The sequence below is a fragment of the Rhineura floridana genome, chromosome 11, assembly GCF_030035675.1.
Source record: "Rhineura floridana isolate rRhiFlo1 chromosome 11, rRhiFlo1.hap2, whole genome shotgun sequence".
In the NCBI taxonomy this organism is placed as follows: Eukaryota; Metazoa; Chordata; class Lepidosauria; order Squamata; family Rhineuridae; genus Rhineura; species Rhineura floridana.
In genome coordinates, this window is record NC_084490.1 from 11,965,783 (window position 1) to 11,977,465 (window position 11,683).

Below are 11,683 nucleotides of genomic sequence, written 5' to 3' on the forward strand. Positions count from 1 at the left end.
CCTTCAGGTATCCTGGTTCCCAGCCATTAGGGTTTAAAAGTTAATTCTAGCACTTGGAATTAGGACCAAGCATCACTTAGTAACACACCCCCCCCAAAAAAAACTCAGAATGAATTACCATCATATTGGCTTTTGAACCTCCAGAGACACATGAATGGATGCCATTAGGAATGCTATTAGGAACACAAGAGCATTCCTGCGGATTGGACCAAAAGTCTATCTAGTCCAGCACTCAGTTTTCCCCTGGAGTCCACCCAGGAAGTCCACAAACAAGACATGGCCCTCTTCCTGCTGTTGCCTCACAGCAACTGGGCTTTAGTAGAAATGTTTCTGAAATTTGCTCATTATTAAGTTGTGTGAGGTCAAACCTGTACTACACCACCTAACAACCTCTGAACATTTAACATTGATACTGTTCGTATTTCACAAATCTAATGCTTCCTTAGACTCTAACATAGCAGAAATGGGGAACCATGGCCCTCCAGATGATGCTGGACTCCATCACCCATCATCTTCAACTAGCATCGGTAATGGTCAGGGATTAGGGGAGTTGCAGTCCGGCAACATCTGGAGGGCCACAGTTTCTTCATCCATGCTATATAGAAAAAGGGAAAAGGAATGAGAACAATGTAACATATGTTCCCATCGATGTTCACTTTTTTGCTGGTTCCAATCAAGGACACCAAAGATGCAACTGAACTAAATTAAGCTCAGATGACCCTCCTGTCATTTCAGAGAGAAGAGAAGTGACAAGCTTAGACAAACATGTTTTGTCTTGATGCTCCTGCTGCACATTGTGTCTCTAGCAAGGAGATTATGAATACTGTAATTATCTCAAAGTAAAAAGGTTCAATCCCTCTCTTGATTGTGCCCAACAAGACTTCAGAGACACCACTGTCAGAAGTTGAGAGGCTTCTATAAAATGCCCTTGTGCCATACAGAACCAGGGAAAGGGACTCTAGACAGACAAAGAAATATCAGTATAGTTTGTGAGCGAAGTTCTTGGCTAGTTTTCCATGCAAGCTCCCACCTCAAAGCTAAATTGGTTAGCCCAGGCACAGGTTTATGCCTTCAGGGAAATCTGAGTTAGACACCGGAGGACCTTTGTCAGGAGAATGGGTATTTTTCTTCTTCTATTGTTTCTGTCTCAAACAGAGGGCAAGGCACATCCTAGCGTATGCACCCTTGATGATCCTGTCCACATCCGGCACCAGGATTATCAACCAAGGGACTTCATCGTTGGTGGAATTGCTTCTCTACTCTCATTCTTCTCTGATAATGTAATTTTCAATGAACCCCCCAGAATGAAGCAGATTGAGGAACTTGTGTAAGTAAAGGTGCTTCCAGACTGTTGCTATTGTGGGGCAGAATTCAGTCACATATCTCCTAATTCAGTTGGTACAGTTACACATTGAATTCTGGATAGTTTAAGGACTGCCTAGGTCCTTGTATCCTGGCCTGATCACTTTGGAGGGGGAAGAAATATTCAATTCACATTGAAAGGCAAACTTACCCAATTCTCTCTTTCTGAAACAGCATACAAACCAAAACAAAGCCATCTTTCAAACTGCTCTGAATTTTGCAGTCCAACCAAGCAATGTGTTCAAAGAAACACATACTTTGGTAAGATATGCATATACATGCACATATTAGTGAAAATATTAGGTAGAAAAATGCATGATGTTTTGCGAGAATGTGTTATGTTCGGAAAAATTGCATACAAAAATGTGTACGTTAGAATGAGGACCTTAGTTTTCTGAAACTCACAGACTAATGTGGAAATGTGGAGACTTGAACTTCAGATTTAAAACATGAGAACCTGACTTGTAGGGATAGGTGAATGTGTCACTGAGGTCTTTGGGGGATTCACTGTTAGCTGTCCCCCAGAGCTCAGATAATACCCCATTTCCAAAGGAGCCATGCACTCAGCATTGTAGACCCATTTCTGTGGAACTCCCTCCACACGGGTCCCCTTCTCTCCTTAATTTCCAGTGCTTGGTGAAGACTCTTTTTTTTTCTTAGCAGGCATTTTGTTGTTTTTGTTATGTGCCTTCAAGTCGATTATGACTTATGCTGACCCTATGAATCAGTGACCTCCAATGTCATCTGTCATGAACCACCCTGTTCAGATCTTGTCAGTTCAGGTCTGTGGCTTCCTGTATGGAATCAACCCATCTCTTGTTTGGCCTTCCTCTTTTTCTACTCCCTTCTATTTTTCCCAGCATGATTGTCTTTTCTAGTGAATCCTGTCTTCTTGTGATGTGTCCAAAGTATGATAACCTCAGTTTCATCATTTTGAGATTCTGCTGTTTAGTGCAATATATACACACAACCTGTCTATTAACATTAGATACTGAGGACTGCCCTCCTCATTAATGGCTCTTCTGTTTTGGATTATTTCCCATCTTCATGGTACATTAAAGCTATATCCAGTCAGCAAGACATCCATCTTAAGCAGAGATTCTTGCAGGTGACAGGAGGAGTTCACAAAGAGCAGAATATCACTCTCATGTGACATGTGATGCTTCTTGCAGAGCAATCCCAAAGAACTACCAGCATGTCCTCTCCTTGATGTTTGCTGTAAAGGAGATCAACAAGAATTCTGACATCTTACCCAATGCCACATTGGGTTTCCACATTTATGAGAACTACTTTGATGCAAAGATGACTTACCAGAACTCCTTGAATCTTCTCTGCAGTCAGGAGAGGATTGTGCCCAACTACAACTGTGACACTGGGAAGAAGATGATAGCCATCATTGGAGGACTGGACTCAGAAACCTCTCTTCACATAGCCACCATCTTAGGCATCTACAAGACTCCACAGGTATATCATGTGGATGGGACTTGGGATATTCTCCACTGGTTCAGGTTAGGCTTATGGAATGTATACATCACTTCCCACTAAAAACATCCAAAAGTGATTTACAGCCAAAGTAAACATGGAACAATGAAATGACATACAACATAACAAAAAACAGACTGAACAGTACAAGAGCATGACACTAATGCCTCTTGATTGCCTGGATGGAGGGTAGAGTGGTACGTGAGTACATGTGGATGAATGGTGTTGAGGCACGTAGCCTTCTCTACAAAGGTTGTTGTTAAATTACGAAGCACTTCCTATGAAGCATCTCAAAGTGATTTCACAATAGAATAAAAACATATGTAAAACAATTACATATATGAAAACAAATCTTAAACATTTCATGTGTACATTCATTGCTCTGTTCAGTTGTGCTTCTGGCACTGCCCATCACTGCTATGTGGCCCCTGCACATTTGCCCAGAAAGGAATGGGGCCCTCCTGCTATAAAAGGTTCCTTACCTCTGCATTAAGTGAATGAACATGAGATACAGGGCCTTCTCTGTGTTGTTGGTGGTGTAGCCCTGGAACACCCATCCTCTGCAGATTTCTCACCCTTCCTCTTTAGTATGTTTTAGTCATACAGAAAATGAAAACAGGCTAAATTTGGTAGGCTTTTAAATGTGAGATCCACACACACGCTCAGAGAGAGAGAGAGAGAGAGAGAGAGAGCCCTAGTCCACACTATCTGTGTGCAAAGATTCCTTCCTGGATTGTGGGTGGAAGGTAATCTTTCCCCAAGTGGTAAACACACACTCTACTTGTTGATTTTCTTAGGTCACTTACAGCTTACTTGCTCCAACAGTGAGTGATAAAACCAAGCTCCCTTTCTTGTACCAAATGGTTCCCAGTGAAGACTATCAGTATGATGGGATTGTGCAACTCCTTCAGCATTTCCAGTGGAACTGGATCGGGCTCATCGTGACAGATGATGATAAAGGAGAAACATCTTTGCAGCATTTGATAGCAAAACTTTCCCAGAATGGCATCTGCACTGCCTTAACTTACAGAATACCCATCATGAAATACTTTGCAGACATGGTGAATAACTTTTACCTCACAAAAGGTGAGTCCTTTTCCTTAAGCAAGGCCAGTGCGGTCAACGTGTTTGTTGTCAATGCAGACATTCAGACCATGCTTGGGCTAATCATCTATATAGTTCTAGAGCAATTTGGAGAAATGAATGCGACCGATGTTGGTAAGGTGTGGATCATGACAGCCCACTGGAGTTTTGAACTACAGGCTTTGCAAAGGGCTTTTGATATAGATGTCTTCCAAGGTGCCTTGTCTTTAGCAATTTACTCCAGTGAGGTGAATGGATTCCAGCATTTCCTTCACAATCTAAATCCTCACTCGACACAAAGAGATAGCCTTGCCAGGGTCTTCTGGGAGAAGGCATTTGGTTGCTTGTTTCAAGGTGGGGACAATGAGGCAGGCTGCACTGGGGAGGAGCAGCTGGAGAGCCTTCCTGGGCCATTATTTGAAATGAGCATGACTGGCCAGAGCTACAGCATCTATAATGCTGTGTATGCCGTAGCACATGCTTTGCATGCCATGTCCTCCTGTAGATCAAACCACAGAGCAGTCGTGGAGGGGAATACAATGGAGCCAGAAATTCTGCATACTTGGCAGGTAATGGACATTGGAAATACAACAGCAGAGATCATTCAGTTTGTAACCTAAGGATTAATTCTGTTAGTGTTTAAGTCAAGTGTTTAGTGCTTAAGTATGTAAGCCAAGTGTTTAAGTCATTTCTTAGTGTTTAGACGGAGATGGAAAGAGATGCTGCTTAGCAACCAGGCATAGTGGTGTAGTCTTCACTGGAGTGGAACCTCCTCTGCTTAGCTGTGTAGCTCTGAGGGTTTTCAAACAATACCTGTCATATCCTCTGATCTACCTTTCAAACAATGGCAAAAAGATATTTCTAAATTTGTTTGGCAGGGGAAAAAACCAAGGGTTAAATTTAAATTATTACAAGACGCCAAAGAAAGAGGAGGGCTGGGATTACCAAATTTGAGACTTTATTTTGCTGCTTGTTGCTTAGTCTGGATAAAGGAATGGATTCTATTGAGGAATAAAAGATTATTGGATTTGGATTTGGAGGGTCACAACCTGAAGTGGGGATGGCATGGATATCTATGGTATGATAAAGTAAAAGTTAATGTGGATTTTAATAATCATTTTATAAGACGTCCTTTGTTGAATATATGGAATAAATACAAAACAAGGTTTTTTTCGAAAATACCACTATGTGTTTCAAGTCAAGAAGCATTTTATAGAAGAGAAATGTCTGGAAAAGAGAAATGGTTAACTTACCAAGAACTATTAGAAAATGTGCATGGTGAATATATAATGAAAGAGAGAGAACAACTAATAAAGGAAGGATATAGTTCACAATGGTTTGCCTATTTACAATTGTTAGAAAGATTTAAAATGGACAAGAAAATGTATGGGTTTGAAATAAATAAATCTGATTTTGAAATAGGTTTGTGTACAAATGATGAATGCATAATTGCAAAAATGTATAAATTTTTATTAAAAATGGACATGGAAGAAGAACAAGTAAAAGAGTGTATGGTTAAGTGGGCAAAAAATTTTGGTTATAATATACAAATGGATCAATGGGAAAATATGTGGAAAAAAGGTTTGAAATTTACATTATGCTATAATCTTAAAGAAATTTTTTATAAAATGATGTATCGTTGGTATATGACTCCAGAAAAGTTGTCAAAAATGTATAGTAATGTTTCTAATGTATGTTGGAAATGTAAACAACAAGAAGGATCTTTCTATCATATGTGGTGGTTGTGTAAAAAGGCAAAATTATTTTGGGCACAGATAGGTAGGATGATGCAAAAAATCTTAAAGATAAATATTCAGTCAAAACCAGAATTTTTTTTATTGGGTTTTATGGATAAACAAAAGGAAAAGAAATATGGAAGAATAATATTATATATGATCACGGCAGCAAGATTACTATATGCACAAAAGTGGAAAATGGAATCGATACCAACAATGGAAGAATGGCTATTGAAATTAATGGACTTAGTTGAGATGGACAAATTGACATGTCTTATTAGAGAAAAAACGACAGATACATTTCTTAAGGAATGGAAGCCTCTTTTGGACTTTTTGTTGAAAGAAAAAAATGAAATGATGATAATGGGATTTGACGATTAATTAAGATAGACTTTGGAAAAAAGTGAATTTCGTATGTTCTAGGAGACAGGTTTGATATATATTATATACTTATAGCTGATCTGTAACAAATCGGAAGTCAAGTTTTTCTTTTTATTTTTTTTCTGTTGTATTGTTTTTGTTGTATTTGTATTTGTTTTTATAAAAATTTGAATAATAAAAAAATATTATAAAAAAAAGGAAATACAACAGCAGAGATCATTCAGTTTGTAACCTAAGGATTAATTCTGTTAGTGTTTAAGTCAAGTGTTTAGTGCTTAAGTATTTAAATCAAGTGTTTAAGTCATTTCTTAGTGTTTAAGATGGAGATGGAAAGAGATGCTGCTTAGCAACCAGGCATAGTGGTGTAGTCTTCACTGGAGTGGAACCTCCTCTGCTTAGCTGTATAGCTAACAGGTTTTCTCCTGTATGTTGACTATCCTCCTGCTATGAACCAGGAAGAACTAAGAAAGTCAAACCCCTCTGTTTATTTCTCCTCAAGTTATATCCTGTCTCTCTTCAGTTTCCCTCAGTAAAGTATCAGGATTTCTTTTGATTCAAGCCACTGTCCTGGCAAAACAGCTCTTCCCATCTGTGTTTGAACAGGAGGCAAGTGTACCAGTATACAACTGTGAATCCCCGTTTCCCTGTCCCACACACAGCCCATTTTTATTCCTAATGTCTGTTCCCATCAATGTCTGCAATTTGCACCTTCACTTTCATTTTAGCTTCATCCTTTTCTTCAGAGCATCTCATTTAACAACAGTGCTGGGGACACCATAGCTTTTGATGAGAACAGTGTGTTAGGAGCTGGCTTTAATATTATAAACTGGGTTACCTTCCCAAACAAATCCTTCCTAAGAGTGAAAGTAGGAAATATGGATCCCCAAGCGCCATTGGGCAGAGAGTTCACTATTAACGAGGATATAATCGTGTGGCACAGGCTGTATAATCAGGTACGGTATCATTTATTTATTTGCTTATTTATTTAATTGGAATAACATTCCATCCTTCCTCCCGAAGGAGCCCATGGCAGCAAACAAACACAAAACAATTTAACAACAAGAAGAAAAGCATACTAAAAATATTCTAAAACATTCCAAAACATGAACTTACAGCTAAAAACATTCTAAACACTGTTAAAAACATTGTCAAACACAGTTAAAACCATTCTTTCATCAGTGATCTTTGAGTTGCCAGGAACAGTCCCTTTCAGCCATCAGACGCCTGAGTAAAAAAGAATGTTTTCAAAACAGAGTAATTCTGGAGCACATTGGGCATGCTGGGTGAATTTTATGCAATCTCCTTGAATCTCTGTACTTCCCTTTTGCAGAAGTGCTTTTGCAAAGCAGTGATGGCTGGTGCTCACTGCAACTGACAGAACAGAAACCAGGGAGCCCAAACAGTAGGTGGAACCACACCATTGATAAATGGGGCCAAAACATAAACTAAAATGTCACTATGGGATCATAGAAGCATAGAATAGTAGAGTTGGAAGGGGCCTATAACGTCATTGAGTCCAACTCTCTGTTCGATGAAGGAATCCAAGTTAAAACATGCTCAACAGATGGCTGTCCAGCTGACTCTTGAATGCCTACTTGATAATTGGTTCCATTTTCGTATTGCTCTAACAATTAGGAAGTTTTTCCTGATGTTCAGTTGAAATCTGGCTTCTCGTCAGTGAGCTAATTTTTCCACGTCCTGCACTCTGGGATGATCAAGAAGAGATCCTGGCCCTCCTCTGTGTGGCAACCTTTCAAGTACTTGAAGAGTCCTATCATCTCTTCCCTAACTCTTCTCTTCTCATGGTTAAATACACCCAGTTTTTTTAGTCTCTTCCCATAGGACTATTTTCCAGTCCCCTGATGAAACTGTTTCAGTTTGTTAGCATATTTCTTGAAGTGTGGTGTCCAGAATTGGTGGCGATAATCAAGATGAGGCCTAACCAGTGCTGAATAGAGGGGAACTACTTCACATGTTTTGGAGCTATACTTCTGTTAATGCAGCCTAAAATAACATTTTCCATTTTTGCAGCCAAATCACACTGATGGCTCACATAAGCTTGTGATCAGCAACAATTCCAAGATCTCACATGTAGTACTTCTGAGTCAAGGACGGAGAGACAGGAGGGAGGAGAAGGGGGAGAGCATGTTTGACCATTTTCATACTTATTCAGCTCAGTAGGATTTACTCCTGTGCAATCATGCTTAGGTGAAACTGACCTCAGCCTTTTCCCTTCATAGAGTTACAGTAACCAGAATTTGCTAGGAAGAGGGGCTGACTGTTAAACCATTCTGGCCATTGGTCCTCTGTCAGGGGAATAGGAGTCTCCTGACAGCTTTCAGCACCCTTCACAAGCTGCACTTCCCAGGATAGTTTGGGCGAAACCATGACTGTTTAAAGTGGAATAAATGTCTGGTGTGGGTGTGGCCCCTTGATTAGCCAAGTCAAACAGCTGTTAGCTTGGCTTTTAGAACACTGATGATTGGTTCTTACTAAGCCTGCCTGTGTTATCATAGACTTCAATGTTAATTTTCTTAAATTACTTAAAAATTAGCCATGCTTTTTTTTTTAACGTTTAAATTTCAGACGATGAAGTTCAGAGTATGGGGCAAGGTCAGTAACAGGATTACCTGTACTCCATGAACATGGCTGATTTTTAATTAATTTCAACAAATTATGAGAGCACTGACAGGAGAAAATCCAAAAGGGGTCTGGATTTTTCTACACGTCTTTCAGCTTTAAAGTCTGGATTCTCTCTGAATATTTTATGAATTGCCACAAAAACTTAGAGGGTTGTTAAGCAAGCATTTCTGAGTTCAGGACTATACGATTTGTAAAATTTTCTTTTGAAATGAGCTTATGGGAAGCAGCAGAATGGCAACGGAGGTATTTTCAAGTTAACATGGTGGAATGTGAAAAAACCATGCTGACTGTAGTATACAGCCACTCTTGTGGCTGTATAACAATACCCTTTTAAATGAACATGCCAGGAAGTGAGCCTGTTCTTTTCTTCATACAACACATGCCTTGTGAACTAATGCATAGCACTGAACTGTGGTCCCTCCCCACAGAAAAAATTGATGACCCCCTCCCTGTCTCTCAATATATAGGTGCTGCCCCTTTCTGTGTGCAATGACAACTGCCATCCAGGATACAGAAGAAGAAAAAGGGAAGGGGAGCCATTTTGTTGCTATGATTGTGTTCTGTGTCCAGAAGGAAAGATCTCTGACAAGAAAGGTAGGATATGAAGTGCTCAGTGCTGCACAGCATGTTAGGACAAGCAAAACAGATGTGATTGATTTCACTTGGTCCCTTTATGACAGATGGGACCCGCAAATGCAGCCCTCTAGGCCTCTCTGCCTGGACCTTGGGACTCTCCCTGGCCACCCTCTCTCTCCAACCACACTGCTTCTCCCCAGGCCACCCACTTGGTTTGTACCTCCCTGGTTTGTACCTCCTTGAGTGTTTCTGCCTGGCTAGAATGTATCCTTGAACTTTGATAATGTCACTTGCTGGCCTGGGGGAAAGATAGAGAGGAGTGTGTGAGTAGGAAGAAACGTATTGCACAAAGGCAAAAATTTGCATTAATTGCTCCAGCCCCTTTTTCTTCTGGCCCTGCTTAGTACTCTCATGCATCCCCCTGGAAGGTTGCTCAGGAGTTATCCTGTGCTGACTGAAACAGTTGTCATTCCTGAAAGGTAATCTGGCCTTCAGGCTGAAAAAGATTCCTCACTGCTTTATGAGCAATATTTGAGGAACATGATTAAAAAATAAAATAAGGAAAAACATAAAAGCATAAATAAGCTACCTCAATCAATACAAAACAGTTTGCAAACTATTAACCAGGGCAACAGATTGTGATAAATAAACCATAAACTATTAGCTAATCAATGGGAAGTGTTGTGCACGCAGGTAGATATTATCTAGGTTGTTGACAGTTTCCAATCAATAAGCACCTTATTTACAGGTTCCAGGCTGCCCTTTTACTACCTCCCAAACCAAAAATATGAGAAGCATAATTAAGAAGCAAGTCATTTGAAAGTGGGGGGAAGCATACATACTTCTTTTTGCATCACCTGCTGTACTCACAGTGGGTTACATTTGATCTCCAGATGGCTGCACCTCCTCTAGTTTAACACAGATATCCTCTATTTGCAGATCTTCACACTTTCCATTTGCTTGATCGCATTTGCTTGCACAATCAATTGAATCTTTTGGTACTATCAAGACAAATTTATTGTGGCATAGACTTTACGAGGCCAAACTCTTATTAGCTGCTGAAAGCCAGTACCAACACATTTTAAAGAATGTTGTTTATTTCTTTGATATTATTTTTGTCCTGCATTAGGAAGGATCTCAAAGGTTGCCTGGTGATGACGCTGCATGCTGATTGGATAGGCATAGGAATCTAGGAAGCTACCTTCTACCGATTGAGACCATTGGTCCATGTAGCTCAGTTTACACTGACTGGCAGTGGCTCTCCAGAGTTTTAGGCAGAAGTCTCTCTCAGCCCTACCTGGAGATGCTGGTGATTGAAACTAGGGCCTTCTGCATGCAAAGCAGATGCTCTGTCAATGAACTGTGGCCCTTCCCCTTCAACTACATTAGACACTGATAATGGGTCCAGCTGATTTATTCAGTACAGGAACATATATGAGGAAGAAACTAATACGGTACATTGCAATTAAGAAGATCACATGTCTTCTTTTCTCCCCCCACCACTCCCAGACATGGATGACTGCTTCAAATGCCAAGAAGCTTGGTATCCAAACCCCAATCAAACTGGATGCCTTCCAAAGAATCTACACTTCCTGTCTTTTGATGAACCTTTGGGCATCATCTTGGCGGTTATGGCTCTGGCTCTTTCTGCAACCACAGCGTTGGTGCTTAAAATCTTCATCAAGCACCGGAACACTCCCATCGTCAAAGCCAACAACCGGAACCTCAGCTATGCTCTGCTCGTCTCCCTCCTGCTTTGCTTCCTCTGCTCCTTGCTATTCATTGGCCGCCCCCAGTTACTGACTTGCCGTTTGCGACAACCTGCTTTTGGAATCGTCTTCTCAGTGGCTCTTTCTTCTGTCTTGGCAAAAACCCTCACGGTGGTTCTGGCTTTCATGGCCACCAAGCCAGGATCCAAGATGAGGAAATGGGTGGGGAAAAGGTTTTCATACTCTATTATTCTTGGCTGCTCATTGATTCAAAAGATCATTTGCACAGTCTGGCTTTGTGCTGACCCTCCATTCCCAGAGCTGGACATGCAGTCGTTGCTTGCAGAAGTCATAGTGGAATGTAATGAAGGCTCAGCCAACATGTTCTACTATATTCTTGGTTACATGGGATTGCTGGCTCTCATCAGCATCAGTGTGGCTTTCTTTGCTCGGAAGCTGCCCGATACTTTTAACGAAGCCAAGTTCATCACCTTCAGCATGTTGGTGTTTTTTAGTGTGTGGGTCTCTTTTGTTCCAACATATCTGAGCACCAAAGGGAAATACATGATAGCTGTGGAGATCTTCTCCATCTTGGCCTCCGGTGCTGGATTGCTGGGTTGCATCTTTTCTCCCAAAGTTTATATAATGTTTTTAAGACCTGAACTGAACAGAAAAGAGCAACTAATAAGGAGTAACAAGATAACTACATAG

The 11,683-nt window shown here is 40.5% G+C and overlaps 1 protein-coding gene across 1 annotated transcript; it reads left to right on the forward strand.

Annotated features, from left to right (window-relative positions):
- The first annotated feature begins 463 nt into the window (after positions 1-463).
- Positions 464-11,683, forward strand: LOC133367368 (vomeronasal type-2 receptor 26-like). Its single transcript, XM_061591469.1, has 7 exons — positions 464-527; positions 1,156-1,327; positions 2,535-2,826; positions 3,642-4,496; positions 6,770-6,997; positions 9,155-9,281; positions 10,773-11,683. The coding sequence occupies exons 1-7, from the start codon at positions 464-466 to the stop codon at positions 11,681-11,683; spliced, it is 2,649 nt and encodes an 882-aa protein (XP_061447453.1).